Here is a 26,593-nt window from a genome sequence, read left to right as displayed (position 1 = left end):
TTAAAAGGGAGTGGTGGTAGATGTATAGGTGGTCGCCTTTTCGAGATATCGCCATAAAGGTGGACCAGGGGTGACTCTAGACTTTGTTTGTACGATATGGGTATCAAATGAAAGGTGCTAATGAGTATTTTTAAAAGGGAGTGGGCCTTAGTTCTATAGGTGTTCGCCTTTTCGAGATATCGCCATAAAGGTTGACCAGGGGTGACTCTAGAATATTTTATACGATATGGGTATCAAATGAAAGGTGTTAATGAGTATTTCAAAAGGGCGTGGGGCTTAGTTCTGTAGGTGGACGCCTTTTCGATATATCGCCATAAAGGTGGACCAGGGGTGACTCTAGAATGTGTTTGTACGATATGGTATCAAATTAAAGGTATTGAACGAATTTGCTGCAAATCCTCTTATTTGCAATCCTCTGCTAATTTCGAATCACTAAACTGTTGAATAAATAACTCCAATATTGAATAATGGAAAAATAGCCTTTATTAAAGTACTTCACAATAACACTTATAATTTGCTACTCGCTGGCTTAATAACCAAACTGATTGATAACTCAAATGAAACTCTACTATTGGCCGCTAAATCGCGTGCTTAATCAAACTGATTGATAGCTCAACTCAAACTGAATTACTTCTTACTTGCTTGCGCCACTTTTATAGTTTACGCTGCATACATCTAGGCTCTTCTATTTCCAGAACTTACTAGTTAGTTTTGGCTACAAAATCGCCAGCCACAACTACGTGCACAAATTATTGCCCTCTCTTGTGACAACTCAGATAAGATATATGCATGTGTTTGTGCATTGCCGCTCCGCTGCTCGTATACGTACATATGTGTAGACGCAATTATTTATTCGTTTATGTAGATACATAATGATTGAATTATTGATGTGAATGTTTGTAGTTTACAGTCTCTCGAGTACACATAGGCGTATAAGTAAATGCATCTGTGTGTGACATCTCTTTCGGCTGCCTTATATATGTGTATACATGATTTGATTATTGACGTAAATACTGCTTGGCATGGCCTTAGCATCGCCTTAGTGATGGTATAGCTTAGTGATGCTAATATCCGTGACACTGCCCTCCACCTAAGTCTGATCGTCCCGATCAGACAAATCTCTCGATCTAAACGCTGCTAATCTCTCCAAATGAACCACTTTCATTTTGGTTCGTGGTTTGGTAGTGGTTTGTATGCGGTACACTACATCGTTGATCCGTTTTACAACTTTGTATGGGCCTTCCCAGTTACACTGCAATTTCGGGGACAAACCTTTTTTTCGTTGTGGGTTGTATAGCAGCACCAAATCTCCTTCCTGAAACCCTTCCGAATTAATTGCTTTATCGTACCTCGCTTTCATCTTGTCACTCATAATCTTTGCTCGTTGCCTTACCAAATCGTGTATCTCTCTCAGCTCTTCTTCTAAGACATCAGTGGATTTCTTGACATTCCTCTCCGCATCGGCATCTATCCCATACTTCAAATCAGCTGACAGTCGAAGGTCATTGCCAAAAATTACCTTTGTTGTGTGTATCCCAGTCTTTATGGTACTTGTCTACTACTTTCCTTAAATGCTACTCCAATGTTCTATTGAAACGTTCCACCATACCATCGGACTGAGGATGCAATGCAGTTGTCCGTGTTTTTCGAATGCCCAACTTCTTGCACATTTCTTGGAACACAGCTGATTCAAAATTCCTGCCTTGGTCAGAATGTAACTCCATTGGTACACCATACCTTGCAACCCATTCGTTTTTAACCACTTCTGCTACTGTTTCTGCTTCTTGGTTTGGGATTGGGTATACCTCTGGCCATTTACTGAAATAATCCATAAGCACCAGTACGTATTTGTTTCCGCGGTTGCTAGTAGGAAATGGACCTGCGACATCCATGGCGATCCTTTCAAATGGTGCACCTGAAATATACTGCTTCATCTGGCCATGACTTCGGGTTTTGGGCCCTTTCGCTCTGTTGCATACCTCGCAATTGGCAATCCACTCGATGACCGACAGACGGCAACCAACCCAATAGAATCTCTGCTTAATTTTCTCGAGTGTCTTGGTGATTCCAAGATGACCTCCACTTGGACCATTGTGCAGTTCGCTGAGCACGTCAGGAATCCTCTTTCTGGGAACAACTATCAGTTTCTTCTTGCATTGACCATCCTCACTCTCCCATACTCGATGCAAGCAACCGGATATCAATTCTAAACTGTTCCAATGTGCCCAATATGACTTCGCAATGGGACTCTCTGCTGACATCTCCTCTCTGCTTGGTCTTTCGTTTCGTTCGAGCCCTTGCATAACATGTGACAGATCTGCATCTTCTAGCTGACACTTCCTTAGTTGTTCCTTGTCCCATTCATCCGTACACGTTATAGTCATTAGCCGGACATCTATAATGTCTTCTTTAGCCTCGGCCTTTGAACAGTGCTTGCATTCCAAACTACATGGCCTTCGTGACATTGCATCGGCATTCCCATGGGTACTACCTTTTCGATGCTCAATGGAAAAGTCATAGCTTTGAAGTCGCTCGATCCACCGTGCCAATTGTCCTTCCGGATTACGGAACTGCAGAAGCCATTTCAATGCTGCGTGACACGGAATCGCTGGCCGTGTAGGTATTTGTGAAAATGTTTAATGCACTCTACCAATGCCAACAGCTCTCTCCGCGTAACACAGTAGTTCCTCTCTGGTTTTCCAATCGAACGGCTGTAATATGCAACTACCTTCTCCTGTCCATCGACCAGTTGTGATAAAACGCCTCCTATAGCATATCCACTCGCATCTGTATCTAGAATAAATGTTGCTCCTGGAATCGGATATGCTAACATTGGGGCAGTGCACAAACGCTCCTTCAATGTTTGGAAAGCCACTTCTTGCTCCTTCTTCCATTCAAAAGCTTTGTTTTTTCTTGTAAGCTCATGGAGGCTATGGGCTACGCTGGAAAAATTTGGTACAAATCGGCGGTAATATGTGCACAGCCCAAGGAAACTTCTCAATTCATGTAGGTTCTGTGGTCTTGGCCAATCCTTTACAGCCTCTATTTTTCCGTTCGCAGTGCAGATGCCCTCTGTCGTTACCTTGTGACCCAAATAATTGACTTCCTTTTTAAACAGCGCACACTTTTTGGGACTTAACTTCAGCCCAGCGCCAGCTATTCTCTGGAAAACTTCCTCCAAGTTCTTAAGATGTTCATCAAAGTTCTTGCCCAATACGATGATGTCGTCCAGGTACACCAAGCATGTTTTCCAATGTAGTCTTTTCAATACCTGATCCATGAGTCTCTCGAAAGTAGCTGGTGCATTACATAGTCCAAAGGGCATTACTGTAAATTGCCAAAGACCATCTCCGACGCTGAAGGCTGTTTTCGCTTTGTCTTCCTCCTTCACCTCCACTTGCCAGTAGCCGCTTTTCAAGTCCAGTGTGGAAAACCATTTCGTACCAGATAGCGAGTCCAGAGTATCGTCAATTCTTGGCAATGGGTAGCTATCCTTTTTCGTTACATCATTCAACTTCCGGTAGTCCAGGCAAAACCTCATTTTTCCATCCTTCTTCTTTACAAGTACTACCGGTGAGCTCCATGGACTAGCTGATGGTTCGATGACGCCGCTATCGTTCATTTCTTGTATGATTTGACTCACAACTTCTCGCTTCGCCAGTGGAACACTACGTGGAGCTTGACGGATCCGCCTCGCATCTCCAGTGTCAATTTGATGTTTCACAACATTGGTGCGGCCTGGTTTAGAACCATCCTGGTCAAATATGTTCGCGTACTTTAGGAGCAGTTGTTTTGCCTTACTCTGATATGCTTCCTCTAGCCCCTGTGTCCATGCCGTGATGTCATTTGAAATATCAGTATTACTAGCTGAAACGTGTTCCTGGAGCTGTTCACAGTTAATAACTACTTCAGCCTCTTGGCATCTTCCCAAAATAGCTCCTTTAGTCAGTTTGAGTGGTGACTTGAACTCATTGAGTACTCTTACCGGAATACGTCCATCTTGTTTTGTCATAGCCAGGGTTTTTCCTACAAGTATGTTCAGTAATGATTTGTTTGCTGCTTCGACAACCCACAATTTGTTTGTCCCACAATCTCCATCAACCTTTGCCCAGATGATTGCTTCGGATTTTGGTGGTATTCGCTGACTCTCTTCCACCAGCACTCGTTTACTGCTGTAGCCTCTCTCGTAGCCGAAATTAAGTGGTACATCCATGTTCTTATATCGCATCGTCTTACTTTGCATGTCGATCTTGATGGCCTGGTCGATTAAGAAGTCCACTCCAATTATGATTTCATCAACAATCTCTGCCACTATAAAATTGTGTACTACCGTGACGTTCCCAATAGCGACTTCACATGATACTTCTCCTAGAACCGTGCTGTCTTCTCCAGTGGCTGTACGCAATCTTGCTCCATGCAATGGTCTTATCTTCTTGTTGACTAAATCCGCTCGAATGATGGAATGAGATGCACCAGTATCTACAGTCAGTAAACGTTCCTTTCCATCCACATGTCCTCCAACAGTAAGATTGCTCGATCTTCTTCCAATCTGCGAGATAGAGATTATGGGCATTCAATTGAGGGAGCCAGCTGTCGCCCCTTGCGGCTGACTCGCTTTAGTTTAACGATTGATTTGTCTTGGAGATTTGCTCATCTCCTTCTGCTCTGCGTTTACGACTACTCACATTGTTGGAACTATTGGAATTGCTACTGCAATGTGACCTGGGTTACCGCACTTGAAACATTTCATAACTCCGGCATTTTTCTGTTGTGATCCCTTCAGAGCTTCCAAAATTGTATCTACCCACTCTGGCCTTTCTACTTCCACACGATGAGCTTTGTATGCTGGTTTACTCAATAATGACGCCGTTTCCTGAGTCAATGCATGGGATACCGTTTCAGAAAATGTTTGCTTTGGGTTCGCGTATGTGGCTCGCTTCGTTTCGACGTCCCGTATGCCATTTATAAAGCTCTGAATCTTCACTCTTTCGGTGTATTCCACGGGTGCATCCGCATTTGCAAGATGAGCCAATCTTTTAATGTCCGAAGCAAACTCCTGCAAAGTTTCGTTAGCTTTTTGGTAGCGGGTTTGCAATTCTATTTGAAATATCTGTTTCCTGTGTTCGCTTCCGTATCGCCGTTCTACAGCAGCCATCAATGCGTCATAACTGTTCCGTCTGTAAGATTTCGGCAGCTGGTCCTTTCAATGCCACGAAGAGTGCGGCAACTTTATCTTCCACATTCCAGTTGTTCACTGCTGCGGTCTTCTCAAACTGTAGCTTAAAGACCTGGAAAGGAACAGAACCGTCAAAGGATAGTGTTTTTACCTTTGGATTACTCGCTGAAACTGCTGGACGATTTAATTGTAACTGCTCCATACGACCCTTCAAATCATCGACTTCTGCCTGAAATTGAGCGATTTTTGCATCCTGCGCTTCCAGCTTTGATGTTACCCTTGCTTCCTCTGCTTCTAACTGTGAAGACATTTGTGCCACCTGCAATGATAAGCGCTCCTCTTGTTCTTCCATCTTTGATGTTATGCGTGTCTCCTGCGATTCCTGTTGGGATGCCATATATGTCTTCTGTTCTTCGAGCTGTGTTTCCATCTTGGATGTTATCTGTGTCGACATTTCTGACATACGCGTTTCTTGTGCTTCAATCTTCGATGTAATCTGTGTCGACATTTCTGACATACGCGTTTCTTGTGCTTCAATCTTGGATGTTATCTGTGTCGACATTTCTGACATATGCTTTTCTTGTGCTTCAATTTTCGATGTTATTCGTGTCTCTTGGGATTCCATCTGTGATGACATTGTCGATGTTTGGCAGATATTGCAGCCAAAATCATGTTTAAGCCTCTGCTCGTAACTGTCTGCGATGTTTCGTTTTTCTCTTCAATTTTTGTTACTTCCTCGCCATCAAGATGAAAGTCATACTCTTCCACATCAATTCCTTCCGCTTCCATTGCCTCTCGTAGCCGTGCCTGAAGTTCAAGTTTAACGCCGCTTGTATTCAATCCACGGCTCTCCAACTCCTTCTTTAGTTGCTGGATCTTCAATTCACTGAACTTTGCCATGTCCTTGTTGTCCTCTGGAATTTATTCAACAATTCCTCTTCTGACACAAATTGTAACGAATTTGCTGCAAATCCTCTTATTTGCTATCCTCTGCTAAGTTCGAATCACTAAACTGTTGAATAAATAACTCCAATATTGAATAATGGAAAAATGGCCTTTATTAAAATACTTCACAATAACACTTATACTTTGCTACTCGCTGGCTTAATAACCAAACTGATTGATAACTCAAATGAAACTCTACTATTGGCCGCCAGATCGCGTGCTTAATCAAACTGATTAATAGCTCAACTCAAACTGAATTACTTCTTAAGCTGGAGTCATTGGTGCCGTATGTCGTATCGCTGTATCCGTATCCCTAAAGTAATCAGCTGTTTATCGTTACGACGGTAAACCAAAACCCAATTGGTTGGCTACGATACGGTTACTTTAGCGGCACCAATAATCGATTGCAATGATTCTCATAAGGTTGGTCGAATCAGCTGTTAAAAGGTTACCGATACGGTTACCGATAAAGCACCAATGTCTCCAGCTTTACTCGCTTGCGCCACTTTTATAGTTTACGCTGCATACATCTAGGCTCTTCTATTTCCAGAACTTACTAGTAGTTTCGGCTACAAAATCGCCAGCCACAACTACGCGCACAAATTATTGCCCTCTCTTGTGACAACTCAGATAAGATATATGCATGTGTTTGTGCATTGCCGCTCCGCTGCTCGTATACGTACATATGTGTAGACGCAATTATTTATTCGTTTATGTAGATACATAATGATTGAATTATTGATGGGAATGTTTGTAGTTTACAGTCTCTCGAGTACACATAGGCGTATAAGTAAATGCATCTGTGTGTGACATCTCTTTCGGCTGCCTTATATATGTGTATACATGATTTCATTATTGACGTAAATACTGCTTGGCATGGCCTTAGCATCGCCTTAGTGATGGTATAGCTTAGTGATGCTAATATCCGTGACAGTGTGAATGAGGCTTTTAAAAGGGAGTGGTTGTAGTTGTATATGTGAAGGCGTTTCCAAGATATTGACCAAAATGTGGACCAGGGTGACCCAGAACATCATCTGTTGTATACCGCTTATTTATTTAAATATATAATACCACGAACAGTATTCCTGCCAAGATTTCAAGGGTTTTTTATTTCGCCCTGCAGAACTTTTTCATTTCATTCTACTTAATATGGTAGGTGTCACACCCATTATTTTTTTCATTTCATTCATTTCATTTCATTTTTTATTCATTTTCTTTCAAAACAGCATAAATGTTACAATAGCGACTTAAATTAAATTAACCATAATTACAGAAAGAAAAGTAAGGCATTCTGTAAAAATATGTGTATTTTAGTATCGAATGCCATCTCCGAATAAAATTGAATTCAAAAACATGTAAAATAGTGCGTGGGGTGAAGTTTGATTAAAAATAATAAGTAATAAAATATATTAATACAATATGTACATATATTTTTTTAAGTGCTATGGTTCAGCAAAATTTTGATGTCTTCGCGTGATTTCTCTAGTAGAAAAGATTTAACCTTTCCCAAAAACTCATTCAGATTTTTAGTGACACGTATACATGCAGGCAACGCATTAAAAGCTTTACAAGAAACGATAGTAAAGAAGTTGTTGAAGTTGGTTGTTCGAGAGGTCGGGACATACACAAGTCCATATGAGTTTTGCCTCAAGTTATAACTATCCGATACCAGGTTATGTAAATACCCACAGCAAATGAAAAATATCTTTAACGTTTTATAGTAGTACATATGCTTAACAGGAGGAACTTTCAGATCCCTAAACAACTCCATAGAGTGGTGAAAACGATCAACATTACATATTTTTCTTATGACCCATTTTTGAATAGTTAGAAGCTGCTGGATTTTATTACCTGCAGCGCCATCCCAACAGGTTATACCATATTGGAGCTTGGAGTGGACTAAAGCGTAGTAAATAGTTTTAAGTGTTTCGTTTGAACAAACTTTTCTTAAATTGTAAAAATAACGAACGGAAGATCACAAGTAGGACTTCAAACGAGAAATATGCGTAGACCAACTCAAGTTTTGGTCAACAATAACACCAAGATATTGGAAGTCGCTTACTTTTTCAATAGTGAAGCACTTATCGGAACAATTTACTTCAGCTTTAAACGATGCACAGAACAGAAAATTATTTAGTACAAAACGTTTGCAGTCAGTAGCATGGAATACAATGGCTATGTCAGGTGAGGATTTTGGTTGCAATTGAAATACATCAACTTCGTTTTCTTGCTGACACAGAGCTTATGTGCTGCAAACCACACTCTTAGCAAATGCACATCGTTATTGATTCCTGCTACTAAATCCAGATAGGTCGATGAACCATAGGCGATAGCAAGGTCGTCAGCGAAGGCTGTTACTTTTACATACAATGGCAGCGAGAATATTGAATTAAGGTAAATCAAAAATAGAATAGGACCTAAGACAGATCCTTGAGGTACACCTAAGCTAATTGTAACTGGGTTACTTATACTACTTCCAACTTTTACTTTTTGAATTCTTCCTGACAAATAAGATTTAAACTAATTATATATAAACCCACGGAAGCCCGCAAAATACAATTTGTCTAATAAAATTTGATGATCAACCATGTCAAATGCTTTAGTGATATCAACGAACAGTCCAGCACAGTTCTTTTTATTGTCTAGTTCCCTATATATGTGAGAACAAAAGTCCAGCAGGGCATCTTCTGTTGACCGCCCATATCTGAACCCGAATTGCATTGAGCTGAAATAGTTATTATTGTCAAGAAATGATAGGATTCGACCTCTAACCAGTTTTTCTAAAATTTTTGAAATTGAAGACAGTAATGAAATAGGCCTGTAGTTATTTATATCCGTTTTGTCACCCTTTTTAAATAAAGGAATGGCAATAGCGCATTTTAAGTCTAAAGGAAATGATCCACCTAAAATACTCATATTAAACAAATGCGTTAGGATATCAACTAAATTTAGTGCCACATATTTAAGAGTCTGATTCGAAATTCCATCACAACCACATGATCTAGAGTTATTCAGAGAATTAATTGTTTTTAAAACTTCAATGCCAGTAAATGGCTTGAAAAAAAACTATTTCCCGAATTCGAGAACTCAGGTATCAGAGCGGAGGATTCGAAAACAGGTGATTGCCCTATTGATAGAAAGTGATCATTGAAAAGGTTTGCCACTGTTGGAGGATCAGAAAAGCTCACGCTACCATCACATAAAACAATTGATGTAGATTTACAACTGCGATTCAGAAGACCGTTAATGATATTCCATTCCTTCTTTGGATTGCCATAGGAAGACCTAAACTCATTTCGATAGAAATTATCACGCTGCACGTGTACTTCTTTTTTCAGTTCTCTACATAATTTCATATACCTGCTGCGAAGATTTGCGTTTGATGGGTGGTTTTTACACATTTTTCCAAGCTTGTTTTTTAGATGAATTTTTTTGAGCAACTTTTTGCTAATCCATGGTTTTAACTTATAATCAGATCTGCGAGGGATAAAAGAAAAGCTAGCAGACTTCATGTGTCTGTTAAAAATGTTTAGAAAAATATTAAATGCCTTGGATACATCTTTTTCAGAGTAACATTCATCCCATGACTCAAATCGCAATAGTTCGTTTAGAGCGTCAAAATTTATTTGCGTTAAACAAGAACTAACCTTTTTATTATTGTTTTTTGCACAGGCCTTGCTTAGTAGTACACCAGTCAAAGTGTGATCTGTTATTCCGACATCAAGATTTAGGCTACGCAAACTACTGAGAAAATGATTACTAACACGACAGAAAACGTGATCCAAGCAGCTTCCAGACATACTACGAGTTGGTTCATTTAAATACGATGTTAGACCACGACCAGCCATTAGATTTAGGAAACTATCTATGGTAGGATTAGCGTTAAGAATATCTAAATTAAAGTCACCTAAGATGACAATATTGGCTGAATTTTCACTACGGAGAAGATTTGAGAACTCTTTCACAAATATCTGAACAGGTATCGCATGTAGCCTGTAAACACATATAAAAGTAAAGACTGCACCGGAAATACTTATTGAAACCTTTAGGATGTCAGCACTTGTGAGATTGCATTCAAAATAATCACACTCATACATATCCCGAACAAAAACTCCAACACCACCTGCAGAATAACTGTCATTAGTGTTCGCGAAAAAATTATAACCAGGTATAGTGAAATCATGAATTTCGTGGGAGTATATCCAGATTTCAGACAAAAGTATTACGTCGGGATAGTTTTTAAACATCTCTAGATTGCATAACAATAAATCAAAATTTTGCCGAAGACTACGTATGTTTTGATGAATAGCAACAAACGAATCCGTAGAATTATACATCAAATCAAGATCATTAATAGGGCTGATTATAGCGAGGTTGTTTATATATAAAATATTTGAGAAAGCCATTTGAAATATGCAAGTATTAAATAATAATTAGAAAACTAAGTTACTTTTGACAAATCGTCAAAAGTACTAAGAATAACAACGTCGCTATTATCAATCTTTTTCATCATTATTCTACCATGATTTATCCACAGGTACTTATAATTTTGTGCTTTTTTTTTGTTTTCTTCGCTACTGTAAGCAGCGCTCTGTTGTAGCTGGTGAGACTATCGTTTATGTAAATATTGGTGCTTTTCTGTCCATCACCAAAAAGCTGAGAAGTTAATTTCCCGTTTTCTCTCCGTTTTTGGGACATAACTTTACTCTTCAACTCAGTAGAGGCAAAATTAATACGTAGCACGTTTGTTTGCTTGAATTTTTTGATGTAGCACTTGCTTATCTCTTCTGGAGAAACAGATAAGTTCAAAGCAGCGCCTAAAATTTGCTTTGTGCATTCATTCGCATTATCACTTGTTAGCGCTGGTACACCAATAACAACGACTGCACTGCTTAGTAGTTGTTGTTCACGCCAATTTAATACACTTTCAAGCAGGCATGCTTAACCAACGAACCGATATCATTTCGTTACGATAATTAACGTTAATAAACGAAACAAAGTCATTTCGTTTCGTTTATTAACGTTAAGAACGTCAAATTAACGAAATGATTTCGTTTCGTTTTCTGCCATATCAAAACGAAATCAAATCGTTTATGTTGATTATTAATTTCAAACTATGCTGGCAAAGCTGATTGATGGCGGAGTCATTAAAGGTGAAAGTATTAGCCAAGCTGATTGCAACTTTTCTCATGAATTTTGACAGTACGAACATTTCTCAGAGTATTTTTGACATTACCACCAACGAATTACACAAACAAATTACATGGAGTTTGTGTGTGTATGTGCGCTCGTTGTTACCACCTTACGGCTTCACCATGGCTATAGCATTGCCAGCACAATTCAAACATAAAGTATCACGTTTTTGTTAACGTTTTTAACGTTAACGAAAGCTTTTCGTTTCGGTTAAAAACGAGATACAATTTATCTTGACATTTTCTTTATCGATAATATTTCGAAGTGTTTCAACGGAAACGGTGGAAATTTTTTGATAAACGATTAGCTTAATGTTAAGGTGCATCCCTGCTTTCAAGCCTCCATACTCTCTCGCTCAGGTTGTGATTTTCCTCTTTGAGTTGTTTCACCGTGCTTAGAAACTCGATATTCACTTTCTTTAGACTCACAATTTCGTCATAAAGCAACTGCAAAGTTATTTCCTTTGTATTTATGTCGCCATCAATATGTATTTGCTGTGACGGCTGGATTGATTCCGTTTCGTATGCGTTTGTGTTGTTGTTATTTACGACATTGCTTCGTTCACTTGCACTTGCACGTATATTGTCACGGTTATTGCTGGGTATCTTGTGTGTTTGCTGTTTTTAGCTGCTGTTGGTGGTTATTTTTGGTTTGCTAAGTGCTGTTGTTGCCGATTTTGTGGTCGCACCGCTCGATCCGGACGCAGCAGATGCGTCCGCTATATCACCCGAGCAGAGCCCAGAGGCAGCACCAGGTAATGGCTGTTGATGTAGCGATTTACGGCGCAGAACAATGAACGGCTCACATCTATGCTTTATATTGTTCAATTTCATAAAATCGAGATCAGCGGCTGTGACTTTGGCACAAGAAGCATGAAAAAAGCCACCACAATCTACACACGCGACTTTAGCCACCTTCGTGCGATCGATTTTGGTGTTACAAGCTGAACATTGCATTTTGTTAGTGTTCAAAAAGAAAGAAAACGAAATAAAACGTATAAGCAAATGCGCGCACCCCACGACACAGTGTAAACACGTCCACTCACATCAAACGATCACTTGCTTTTTTTCAAAGTTTACAAAGTTTTTTTCTAAAGTTATATTTTGCGTCAATAAACCAATCCAAATACCATGTTTCATCCCTTTTTTCGTATTTGGTATAGAATTATTGCATTTTTTTCGTTTTTGGTAATTTTCGATATCGAAAAAGTGGGCGTGGTCATAGGCGGATTTCGGCCATGTTTTATACCAATACAAAGTGAGTTCAGATAAGTACGTGAACTGAGTTTAGTAAAGATATATCGATTTTTGCTCAAGTTATCGTGTTAACGGCCGAGCGGTAGGACAGACGGCCGACTGTGTATAAAAACTGGGCGTGGCTTCAACCTATTTCGTCCTTTTTCACAGGAATAAGTTATCGTCCCAGAAGCTAAGCCGCTACCAAATTTCACAAGGATTGGTAAATTCTTGTTCGACTTATGGCGTTAAAAGTATCCTAAACTAATTAAATGAAAAAGGGCGGAGCCACGCCTATTTTGAAATTTTCTTTTATTTTTGTATTTTGTTGCACCATATCATTACTGGAGTTGAATGTTGACATAATTTACTTATATACTGTAAAGATATTAAATTTTTTGTTAAAATTTGACTTTAAAAAAATTTTTTTTAAAGTGGGCGTGGTCGGTTTCCGATTTTGATAATTTTTTTTAGGCATACATATAGTAATATGATTAACGTTCCTGCCAAATTTCATAATGATATCTTCAACGACTGCAAAATTACAGCTTGCAAAATTTTAAATTACCTTCTTTTAAAAGTGGGCGGTGCCACGCCCATTGTCCAAAATTTTACTGATTTTCTATTCTGCGTCATAAGTTCAACTCACATACCAAGTTTCATCGTTTTTCCGTCTTTGGTAATGAATTATCTCACTTTTTCGCTTTTTCGTAATTTTCGATACCAAAAAAGTGGGCGTGGTTATAGTCCGATATTGTTCATTTTAAATAGCGATCTGAGATGAGTGCTCAGGAACCTACATACCAAATTTCATCAAGATACCTCAAAATTTACTCAAGTTATCGTGTTAACGGACGTACGGACGGACATGGCTCAATCAAATTTTTTTTCGATCCTGATGATTTTGATATATGGAAGTCTATAGCTATCTCGATTCATTTATACCTGTACAACCAACCGTTATCCAATCAAAGTTAATATAGTCTGTGAGCTCTGCTCAACTGAGTATAAAAAAAAAAATTGGTATTGCCAGATGTCTAATTTTTTTTTTTTTTTTTAAAGATTGGCAACGACTGAATTTCTTAAAAAAAAACGTAAATAAATTCTAATGTTTCGTCTATAACAATGGGGTTGCTATCTGTCTTAGCGTACATTTTGTAGTATTAGCCGTGGTTGCTACAAGTACTTTGCCTGATGTTTTCTTATGCTCTACTTGAACTCGGTCTCAGAAAAAAAAATTGGTGTTGCCAGATGTCTGAATTATTATTATTTTTTTTAATGATTGGCAACGGCTGAATTTCTTAAAAAAACATAAATAAATTCTAAATGAATAGCCGAAACAATGGGGTTGCTATCTATCTTAGCGTACATTTTGTAGTATTAGCCGTGGTTGCTACAAGTACTTTGCCTGATCTATATAAATAAAAATGAGATTTGACATGTTTGTAAGCGAATCAGTTTCGAACGGCTCTACGCATAAACTTCCTTCTACTGCTGTTTTCTTGTGCTCTACTTGAACTCGGTTTTAGAAAAAAAAAATTGGTGTTGCCAGATGTCTGAATTTTTTTTAATGATTGGTAACGGCTGAATTTCTTAAAAAAAACATAAATAAATTCTAAATGAATAGCCGAAACAATGGGGTTGCTATCTATCTTAGCGTACATTTTGTGGTTGCTACAAGTACTTTGCCTTATATTTCATAAAATCAAATTCTTTGAGGACAAAACTAAAATTTATAGGGTTCGTTCAATACCATCGTGTGTTTTTCTTCTCTTTGAAAAGGTCTAGGTTACGGGTTTTTGCAATTCAAGTCCCATTGTACACGTGAAAGAACGAATTTTCGCAGTAATAGGCAGATGAATTATTGGTGGGAAGATTTTTCATGGCAGATCATATATATAACTACTTCAAAATCGGAATTAGAAAATGTCCATTTATAAAAATAATAACTAATAGCCAGATAATTGCAAACACTGAATACTTGGAAAGTATATGTTTGTCTGTATGTACCTATGTCGATCTGCTGCCACCTTACATATACTTTCGGCATGTTCTACATTTATACGCCTTCAAAAAATAGCTACCTTGCAGCATACATTAAAAGCAGTACATTAATTTATCAAAATTGTAATTTACCAATTTAGTTGTATAAAAAATTTCACTTTTGCGTCATATATTGAGTGAAACCATGTGCCACAATTAATTATTCCTTAATAGAAGCAGTGTTTTGGCTAAACTTTCACAAAAATGTTAATGTGCAAGTGATAAAATAGTTAAGTTTTTAATACTGCATTAAAATAAAAGAGTTTTACAGCCTGATTCTAATGTAGTAACAACTTTCTTCACCACGGCAACTTTCTTCATGTGGTAGCTTTTGTACCCTTTTGGTATTCTCCCCACGAAAGTAGCCGGATAATTGTTTACCCACTAAAATAGGTGGTAACATCGATGTAACCACACAAAAGCTGTTGTTTAGAAAAATAAAGAATTGTAAGCGGAAATAAGTATAAATAAAAATTCCATGTACTTCGTTTTTGTAAATTCGATGTACAAATGTCAAAATCGTACTGCGCCGGAAGTTGATGTATCAAATTAAATAAAAAAAGTTTATATTCAGTTGTCCCATGCTGCCACCTTGTATCGTTCCGCCATGGGTAAAGCGCAGAAAACCAACTTTTAAATTTCACCACAGACACTGGTGAGTTTTTCGGTGATGACAGCGTTACCACTTTGGCCAGAATCGTGAATAAAACAACTGGTAAAGATTTTCGGTTACATAATGTTCTGGGTACTATTTTACCGGTAACGCCAAGAATCGGGCCGTTACTGTTAAATTTAGCGAATTTCAAGTTACATTTTCCCTGTGGTGAATTACCTACCGGTGATTTGATGTATTAGTGTTTCGCACTATTCGGTCAAATCAAAAAACGTCGTTGGTTTTCTGTAAGAGTGGTTAATAAAATATTTTTGATACTATTTAGCTTTTTACTGTTCTGTGTGTTCGCACTTCCTTATAAATTTTTATACTCCAATCCTATTTTCTAATGAGTTAAAATTTCTCCAAAAATTACGTTGTAAATGTATGACAACTTAGATGCAAAAGATTACTTTTGCTCATCTTGAATGGTCATTCGTCCCACTGTGCTGTATGACTTTTCCTTCGTTTCACGAGAATTTGAATTTACCAAAAACTCAAAAGAACAAAGCAGCCATCTTTGATATCGTTATTCATTCTTGAAATGAAATTTTTAGTATACTAGAAATTTAAATGAACTTAGCAAGCCGTTGCGATAAGTACGTGTTTTTATACCTTTCATGAAAATGAAATGGTATATTAATTTCGTCACGAAACCGAAAATTGTAAGTCCTTAAAGGAAAATAGATAGACCCACCATTAAGTATACCGAAATAATCAGATTGAAGAGCCGAGTTGATTTAGCCATGTCCGTCTGTCCGTCTGTCTGTTTTTATGCAAACTAGTCCCTCAATTCTTGAGATATCTTGATAAAATTCGGTGAGCGGGTGTATTTGGGTGTCCGATTAGACATTTGTCGGAACCGACCGGATCGGACCACTATAGCATATATCCTCCATACAACCGATTTTTCAGAAAAAGAGGATTTTTGTAATATCTTACCCAATTTAACAGGTTGAAGCTTCAAACTTCACCATATACTTTCGTATATTGCACATATTGTTGCCTGAAAAAATTTATGAGATCGGTCGTATATATAGTATATATCCCCCACAACCGATTGTTCAGATAAGGAACTTTTCGTAATTACTGCCCTACTTTAGGAGCTAGAGGCTTTAAATTTCAACGAATGCTTACGTATATAGCATATATTGTTGTCTAAAAAAATCATAAAGATCGGTGGTATATATAGTATATATATGGTGGTATATATAGTATATATATATATATTTTCGCAAATTTTAGCCCCATTTTAACAGCTAGAAGCTTCAAATTTCACCGAATGCTTACGTATATAGCATATATTGTTGTCTGAAAAAATCATAGAGATCGGTTGGATATATAGTATATATCTCATACAACCGATTGTTCAGATAAGAAACTTTTCGCAATTTCTACCCCATTTTAACAGCTATAAGCTTCAAATTTCACCGATTGCTTACGTATATAGCATATATTGTTGTCTGAAAAAATCATAGAGATCGGTTGTATATATAGTATATATCTCATACAACAGATTGTTCAGATAAGAAACTTTTCGCAATTTCTACCCCATTTTAACAGCTATAAGCTTCAAATTTTACTGATTTCTTACGTATATAGCATATATTGTTGTATGAAAAAATCATAGAGATCGGTTGTATATATAGTATATATCTCATACAACCGGTTGTTCAGATAAGAAACTTTTCGCAATTTCTACCCCATTTTAACAGCTATAAGCTTCAAATTTCACCAATTGCTTACGTATATAGCATATATTGTTGTCTGAAAAAATCATAGAGATCGGTTGTATATATAGTATATATCTCATACAACAGATTGTTCAGATAAGAAACTTTTCGCAATTTCTACCCCATTTTCACAGCTATAAGCTTCAAATTTTACTGATTTCTTACGTATATAGCATATATTGTTGTATGAAAAAATCATAGAGATCGGTTGTATATATAGTATATATCTCATACAACCGGTTGTTCAGATAAGAAACTTTTCGCAATTTCTACCCCATTTTAACAGCTATAAGCTTCAAATTTCACCGATTGCTTACGTATATAGTATGTATTGTTGTGTCAAAAAATCATAGAGATCGGTGATATATATAATATATATATGATGGTATATATAGTATATATGTATAGTATATATATTTTTTTTTACGATTTCGGCTCCATTTTAACAGCTAGAAGCTTCAAATTTCACCAAATGCTTACGTGTATAGCATATATTGATGTCTGAAAACATCATTGAGATCGGTGGTATGCATAGTATATATCTCATACAACCGATTGTTCAGATAAGAAACTTTGCACAATTTCTGCCCCGTTTTAACAGCTAGAAGTTTCAAATTTCACAAAATGCTTACGTATATAGCGTATATTGTTGTCTGAAAAAATCATAGAGATCGGTGGTATATATATTATATACTTCATATAAACTGTCATTTTGACCCCTTTTTTACAGCTAGAAGCTTCAAAATTCATCAAATTTCATCAAATAGTTACGTTTACGTCATATATTTTTGAAATACGTGATTCGTAGTCATAGTTTTTACATGCAGACCACAAAAAACGTGAAGCTTTTCATCCTCACACAGATTACCTACCTATTTTTATACCTTTCATGAAAATGAAATGGTATATTAATTTCGTCGCGAAACCGAAAATTGTAAGTCCTTAAAGGAAAATAGATAGACCCACCATTAAGTATACCGAAATAATCAGGTTGAAGAGCTGAGTTGATTTAGCCATGTCCGTCTGTCCGTCTGTCTGTTTGTATGCAAACTAGCCCCTCAATTTTTGAGATATCTTGATAAAATTCGGTGAGCGGGTGTATTTGGGTGTCCGATTAGACATTTGTCGGAACCGACCGGATCGGACCACTATATCATATATCCTCCATACAACCGATTTTTCGGAAAAAGAGGATTTTTGTAATATCTTACCCAATTTAACGGATTGAAGCTTCAAACTTCACCATATACTTTCGTATATTGCACATATTGTTGCCTGAAAAAATTTATGAGATCGGTCGTATATATAGTATATATCCCCCACAACCGATTGTTCAGATAAGGAACTTTTCGTAATTACTGCCCTATTTTAAGAGCTAAAGAAACTTTGCACAATTTCTGCCCCGTTTTAACAGCTAGAAGCTTCAAATTTCACAAAATGCTTACGTATATAGCATATATTGTTGTCTGAAAAAATCATAGAGATCGGTGGTATATATATTATATACTTCATATAAACTGTCATTTTGACCCCTTTTTTACAGCTAGATGCTTCAAAATTCATCAAATTTCATCAAATAGTTACGTTTATGTCATATATTTTTGAAATACGTGATTCGTAGTCATAGGTTTTACATGCAGACCACAAAAAACGTGAAGCTTTTCATCCTCACACAGATTACCTACCTATTTTTTATTTTATATTTATCTTAAAAATCGTTTAGATATGTTAAAATTTCACCAAATGCTTGTTGTCTGAGAAAATCATAGATACCGGTGGTATATATAGTATATATCCCATACAATCGATTGTTCAGATAAGAAACTTTGCGGAATTTCTTCCCCATTTTAACAGCTAGAAGCTTCAAATTTCACCAAATGATTACGTGTATAGCATATATTGTTGTCTGAAAAAATCATTGAGATCGGTGGTATATATAGTATATATCTCATACAACCGATTGTTCAGTTAAGAAACTTTGCGCAATTTCTGCCCCTTTTTAACAGCTAGACGCTTCAAATTTCACCATATGCTTAGGTATATAGCATATATTGTTGTCTGAAAAAATCATAGAGATCGGTGGTATATATATTATATACCCCATATAAACTCTAATTTTTGCCCCCTTTTTACGGCTAGAAGCTTCAAAATTCATCAAATTTCATCAAATAGTTACGTTTACGTCATATATTGTTGAAATACGTGATTCGTAGTCATAGTTTTTACACGCAGACCACAAACAACCTTAAACTTTGCATCCTCACACAAAGTACCTACCTATTTTTTATTTTATATTTATCTTAAAAATCGTTAAGGTATGTAGATCTGTTCACTATATATTTCTTATCTTATACATCCGATTATTCGGAGATTACGAACGGGATAAGATTATTGTTCAGCCCCATTCATGAAAGGTATGAAGTCTTCGGCACAGCCGAAGACAGTCCCGTTCTTACTTGTTATTTTCGCATTTTAAGTTGTTTTGAAAGTGTCTACTTTAATAAATTGGTGCAAAAAAACTATTATAAGGATTATAAGTGAATATTAGTTATTGGTGTTTGTCTTTAGTGTTAAAGTGTTTTTTAAAGCGTACACCAATACTTAATTGAATAATGCCTAGAGTACGACGTGTTCGATTCGGGCGGCGCAGTCGTAATGCCACTAATCAGGCAAATTATCGGGAAAGTCAAAGAGCTAATTACCATACATATCAAAGAGAGTTAGCTGCAATAGAGAACGAGTAGAAATATGATGGTTTCAGCTAATAACCGCTCCAGTCGTTACGACAACAATCGCCGCAGACATAGTACAGGTCTACAAGTAGGATATGTAGCAACACGCACATACACAGCCACGCTCACCTGATAAAATGCTTGTTCTTGTTCGTTTTTTTTGTGGATGCTATTTGGCACTGTTGTACTTCCTAGGTCAAAGAAAAGTGTAGTAGCTGCTAACGAAAACTGCTTACATTTTTTATCGTAAAATTCAGGCATGCTTAACGAACGAAACGATATCATTTCGTTACGATAATCAACGCTAATAAACGAAACGAAGTCACTTCGTTTCGTTTATTAACGTTAAAAACGTCAAATTAACGTTAATTTGACGATCTTAACGTTAATAAACGAAACGAAGTGACTTCGTTTCGTTTATTAGCGTTGATTATCGTAACGAAATTATATCGTTTCGTTCGTTAAGCATGCCTGGTAAAATTACAAAGAAATGCCCTTATTTACTTTCAAACGAGCACTTAATTACATCCCTCTTTAAAATCCATATGTTTTGGACAATTTTAATTAACAAATTGAGATACTTTATTACCGGGGACGATTGCAAAACACGACCAAAACAGTCGGGGGAGATATTAATAGACGCGTTTTTGCCTAGCATCCAATAAATCGAATACTTTTTCGCCTTTGGACTATTGATAACAGGACAAAACGCGTCTTTTCATTTCTCTTCCACATTTTTGGACGGGTTATTGCAGTCAACCTCGGTTTCAAACTGTTTTTCGCGGAGAACTTTTGAACGGGTTGAAAAACTTAGCACCCGTGTTTGTATTCTTAATACTGGAATAACTACGCGTCCTCAGATATCCCAATTCAGGACTTTTGTATAATTTTCTGTAGGACCCATATAGGCGCACTACGTTTTCATACTAAATTCGTTCAAAAAATTGACCATCACAGCAACCCATATCTGATATTCCGCTCCTTTTTTTGTTTCCCTGCGTCGCTTCCAACGACAGCAACCCCTGTAATTTTGACACTTCGTTCAGTGTCAAACGCATGTTCCACGCAGGTTCCACTGAGTTCCACAATAGTTTGACACTGACCGAAGTGTCAAACTGCAATATGTTAGTAAAGGAAAGGAATTGCTTCCTTCTCATACATATCATACTTGTAAACCTGTACTATGATATAATGTTCGGTTACACCCGAACCTAGACACCTTTACTTGTTGCACTTAATTTTACTGAACAAACACTATGTAGTTCATGGACAACCCAACCCGAAAATAAAAGTAAAAAAATAATTGCCCAACTCTGATATATGTCTACAGAAATTTAAAAACCCATAGTTTTATTATTATTTTACTTCCAGGTCAAACATTCACATTTCGGATCGCTGTTCTGCAAAAATGCTTCGAAATATATATAAACGAACTCCTCTATGGAGCCTTTGAGTTTGTAAAATTTCCCAAACCGATCAATTACCTAATGGTTTACGGAGATTTTGAAAAAATTACGCAGTTTCATCAAAGAATGTTATTTCCGCTTGTCTTTCCGAAAAGTTTGATTTGTTCAGAAAAAATTGCGTTTCAAAGTGATGTACCAAGAAAATATGAAGTTGGTAAGTAGATGTGACATGTCAAAGGTTACGCTAACAGAGTGCAGCCAAAGCTGATTTGATGTTTAGGGTGCTGTTGCTAAAAAATACAAATATCACTTCGAGACAGGACTTGATGTTTACTTTCCCTTAGAAGTTGGTTGCATATCCCATAAGAGAGAGAGCAGACAATTTTGTTTTGAGAAATAGCTTTGTTATGACTCCTAGAGATAATTTATCTTTGTCGAGCGTCCGAACATTTTATCATTTAACCCAACAATAAGAAGGAAATAAGGACATAAGAAGCGAAAATAAGGAAAGAGATAAATCGCCGCCTATAACAAATAGAAAGGTGAATATGGCGGGTAAATAGAGCCTGAGCTACCGGCCAATATGCAGTGGTCCAGAGACCACATAGATATGGATTGTGCTCCCCAATCCTGCCGTTTTATGAGGAACGAGGAACGTTCTTGCCCTCATTTTTTTCTGTTCCTTCGAATATCTCTTATATTTCTAGACTAAATTTTTTCCCAGTTTCGAATTCACATCCGTCAACGGTGATGATTATTATCCAAGTATCCTGTGGGTAGCCACTGAACATCGGTTTAGTGATGAGTTAATGTGAGACGACGGCAACCAGATTAGGCCGACATAATCGGTTTAAGGGCTAGCTGGATGATTTCATAGGAAGCATCTGACCTCCATAAAGTGTGGGTGCAGGCGAGCGTCTGTCTTTGATCAAGCGACTCGGTATACATTCGTGGGTAGTAAAATTTTTACCCGCCACGCCAAACCGCAATCCAATGAAAAGAAAAAACTAAGACTCATATAGTAAGCCAAACCTTTTTTGATGATGACCATTGCAAACGTTTAAATACCTTTGATTTGAAGGCATGTACCTGGCATGCCCGTTTCCTTACTGGGATTGGCTGCGATGCCCGGCCTCATGTAGGTAAAAGCTAACATCACCCAAGAGATGCTTTGTACAAAATATAGAAAGGAATCGCGAAAAAAAGTTGGCCTTTACCGAAGTGGTCATGCAAATAATAAACAGTTTCTGTGTAGGGTTCTTCGCCAAGTCCTGCCGTTCACCCGTCTGGACGAACATCTCGCACCTATCCACATAATGCAAAATTCTTTAACAAATCATTCATCTGCCGCGAGTGTATAACATAATCCCGACTTACAAATCTCGAAAGACATAATCCCGATAGGACCAAACCTCGACCATTCATAATCATGAAAAAAATTCTGAAATGTCTGCGCAGAGCACCTTTCTACACTAGCGGACTACGGCCGCCCTTCAAAAACTCTTACCCAAACTAACACCTGCTTCTAGATTGACAGTAAAAAAAAATTACCCTTAGCGTATCCAACACCGTCAACGCATTATACTAGCACCTGGAACGTACACCTGATATAAAAGTCAAGGTAGGCGACTCAGCGGGAGGGTATAGTTTTGGTCCCACAATTGGAAGGATCGTTTTCGTGGCTGGTCATATCCAGTACGATACTTAAGCAGAAAAATATACATTAAGCTACATGGCCTTCCTTCGATCGAAATACACGCAATCAGATCTGTGACGTTGTAATATACTTGTATGGCTGGTCAATGTGGCGTTGAGCAACATCATCAGCTTAGTCAGAATTAGGAAACTCAAAACGAAACGAGGTTTCATACAGGGAGACCCCCTCTCCTATCGCGCGGTTTCTTTAATTTGCTACTGGAGCAAAAAATACAAGCTGCAGAACTTAACCGCTCCGGTACGGTACAAAATTTTATAAGGGCGTGAAATCACTGGCGTATGCCCACGACATTCACATCAACGGCCTGGACACCAGCTTAGTAAGTACTCGAAGTATTTGCTGTTCGCTGGAAGGGCCAGCCTCCTTTGGCGGAAACTCAAATTTAGTCATATATGCAAACAGGAAACTCGTTTTCGCGTTGCTAAGAGCTTCCTTGGAGCCGACAAATGTCGATCTTCTCCAGGATTTGGCCCACCATGAAAATCTGGTCTGTGGTAGATTTACCTCGTTTGAAGCCGCACTGATAGGGCCCACTCATTTTGTAGATTTTAGTTTGAAACTTTCGAACAATACGCCAGATGAAGCTTTTTATATGCGATATTAGCGGGGTTTGTAGAATCGTTTTTCTTGTGATTTAGCGCTTTATGATTTAAACTCTAATCTGCAAGTAGGCCGCCATTCGACTATATTTTCTATAAGAGTTGATTCATGAGCCTTCCCAACGGATCGCCTCCGTTTTTGAGCAGCTCGGTAGTCCGTTATTTCCCGGCACTATTTGCATTTTTTTAGTTGGGGTATGGCTACTCTCCCTTGGTCATGGTCGGGTGATGGAATATAAATTTCGTCATCTGGAATAAGGGTATCTGGATCGTTATCTCCCCCGCTGTCCAGGAATGAGGAGAGTTGTTCCCTCCATAGCTTGAGCCACGGTCTTTATCATCCCTGCAAGAATTTCCATCGTGCTCGAAACCTTTCTTCCTCAGGATTTTCCTTTGAAACATTCAGGCATTATTCCTTTCAGCCGGCATCTGAAGAGCATCGCACTCACGCCGTTCAGCCTCACGTTTCCTTCTTCTAAGTTGGCTTGTTTTCCTTCTGCATGTCAATGGCGCTGCTATATACCTCGCGGTGCTGTATTCGTAAGCGGCGTCAACCCAAGGGAAATGTCATTTTTTTCGAGGCTGCGTGACATTTCTCATCGCCATAACTGTGTGTCCAGGATCAGTGGGAGCCTATGGTGTTCGCAGCGGATGTACGTTGTGAGCAGGTGTGAGAGCCCAGTGGCGTACTCATCAGGTATCTCTTTGGTGAGCAACTTCTCGACTACCACAAGGTAATGGTCTGACCAGATATTTGGACCACATAGAATGCGCACATCCAGGAGACTGGTGTTTTACTTGCCCTGGATCACGACGTGATAGATTCAGTGTTGGACAACGTCACAACGGCCTATTCTTTGTTTGCCTCATCCCATCCGTATTGTAGTGATGTCAGGTTTTGCTGTCACACAACATGCAAATATAAGAGTTAAGGAAACGTGTTGTCGAAAAATTGTGATTAATATTTATTGTTGATCTTTACAGGTACAGTTGTTGCTATGGAATGCATTGCTAAAGGTCCACCTAACACAGCATTTTCTATTTGTTTCCAATGTAATGATACGGGCCGCATTGTTTTGAAATTTCATGTTGATTTCGATACCACAACGGTATCACGCACCTATGAACGACCGGATAGGTAAATCAAAAAAACATACACGACTATTATTAATTGCGTCGGAGCGCCCGAGCTCAGATATCGATTATGATAATTTCGAAAGTGTCTCGTTGTGACGGTGAAATTTTATCGAAACCATCGGAGTGCGGAAGCTTCGTCGGAATTAGGCCGGGTTTTTTAGTGCGAGTTCAAACTCCAGTTATAGTTGACTAGAGTTTAAGGACCAATTAATTGTGACTTATTCATAACCAGATAAAAAGGCTGATCGAACCAACCTTATGGAAATCAATTTAATCGATTAATGGTGCCATACCATAACGCTAAAGCCATAACCATATCATCGCTTAAGCTGAGATGAGCAACAAAATTGTATGTTATCGAACAAAGTGGCAAGGTTAAACTATAGTCAACTTTAACTAGAGTTTAAACTCGCATTATAAAACCAAAGATTAGTGTTAGACCAGTTCAGGAAAATCTTTTCCAGTCGCGGGATTTGAGGATTTGAAAGTTACAATACCGGGATCCCGCCATTACAGCTTATAACAATTTCTTTTCCCTGTTTTTCTTTCCAGATTTTCGTCGGATGATGAAGAAACTGATGGCGAATTTCCGTTTCAGCTTGGCAAACTCTTCAAAATCGCATTTGGTATTGGCGACAAAGCTTTCATTATCGCTGTGAATGGGCAATATTTCACCTACTATAATTATCCCATTCGTACATTCGCCATATCAACGTTGAAATGCTTCACAAATAATGTTGGTGATTTGGCGGTAAAAAGTTTAGAGTATCACTGTGATTCACCGTTATTGGCGCGTGTAGAAAAACTATCGCTAATGAAGTAAAAATAATATCGATTTTATTAAAATGTATGTCTTTAACAACTGTTATTGTTCGTAAAAAAAAACATACATATACAGTTTGTATCGTTACTTTTGTTATGATACCAAGAAAATTAGTGCATAGTCGGTACTTTTGGAACGAATACTGAGTAGGCATCGGAGGCAAGTAGTTGTATCGAAACACGATTTATCGACAAATTTACTATCGCACATTTCTTTGGTGGGAAACGCACGAATTGGGCGCATCAATTAAATTTATTATCACGGCCTTGGCACTTGGAATTGCTACACAAATCTGGTGAATATAGTCTGGCATAGGTAACATATATCTACGTCCTTCGACGTTTTCAGCGCTTTCATCTTCAGTTTCGCAAAAGAAAAGAATGTAAATGAATGTCGGGTAGCCACTTACAAGACGGTACACTGTGTATTTTATTATCCGAAATTGTAGATGGACCGATTTACCGATGAGTTGTGAGAGATGGATGACCGCAAGTATATCTTGCTAAAAAAAGGTATGTGGATTGTAAGGCGAGGTAAAAAGTTGAGACATTGTTAACTTAAGGCGGATTTACATAAACGCTTTATTCACATCGCTTCACTTTGATAGCGCCATAAGCTATGAATATCTCTTTACATTTTGCAAACTTTGTGTGGTTAGTCAAAGCTACTCAGCGCGGCAAGAGTTATATGTAAATCCGGTGTGTTTTCAAGAAAGGCAAGAAAACTACAATAATTACATAACAACTCCAAAATTTTTCACAAATAACTTTTGACTGATGTAAAATGTTTGATATCCACCTTCGGACTATTGATAATGATGCCAAACACGTCGCCTTTTACTTATTATCCTACCATCTTTGGACATGTTTAGCTGTCAACCCTTGTTGTAAATTAGAGTACATATTACAAAAAACATCCGATTAGGGCAGGAATCGATATTTTAAGTTCGATACTTAGTAGGTATCGATAGTTTTTTCGATACTACTTGATACTACAGGTATCGATATTTTCATGGTATCGTTTCATTCCTAGTTAAGGGGTCTTGACGTTGTTCAATTTCATAATCAACTTCAGTTGCACGACATAAATTTATTAGAAAAAGTTTATTCACTCGTTTATTATTTTGAAAAAATTTATTAATTATCTATTTGAAAAAATCAAGGCGAATCCATACCAGGTGGTGGAAAAGCAAATTCAACCAA

The 26,593-nt window shown here is 37.8% G+C and overlaps 1 protein-coding gene across 2 annotated transcripts in view; it reads left to right on the top strand.

Annotated features, from left to right (window-relative positions):
* LOC137242569 (32 kDa beta-galactoside-binding lectin) overlaps window positions 1-25,904 on the top strand; it is a 68,645-nt gene extending 42,741 nt beyond the window's left edge. For both annotated transcript variants that reach the window (XM_067769847.1, XM_067769845.1), the window contains exons 4-6: window positions 21,081-21,329; window positions 24,416-24,569; window positions 25,121-25,904. In XM_067769847.1, coding sequence (XP_067625948.1) covers window positions 21,081-21,329; window positions 24,416-24,569; window positions 25,121-25,391 — 674 coding nt within the window. In that variant the 3' untranslated portion in view covers window positions 25,392-25,904. The remainder of the gene's footprint in view (window positions 1-21,080; window positions 21,330-24,415; window positions 24,570-25,120) is intronic.
* Window positions 25,905-26,593: the final 689 nt, after the last annotated feature.

This window comes from Eurosta solidaginis, chromosome 2 (genome assembly GCF_040869045.1).
Source record: "Eurosta solidaginis isolate ZX-2024a chromosome 2, ASM4086904v1, whole genome shotgun sequence".
NCBI classification, from domain to species: domain Eukaryota; kingdom Metazoa; phylum Arthropoda; class Insecta; order Diptera; family Tephritidae; genus Eurosta; species Eurosta solidaginis.
This window is presented reverse-complemented; position numbering and strand designations above follow the sequence as displayed.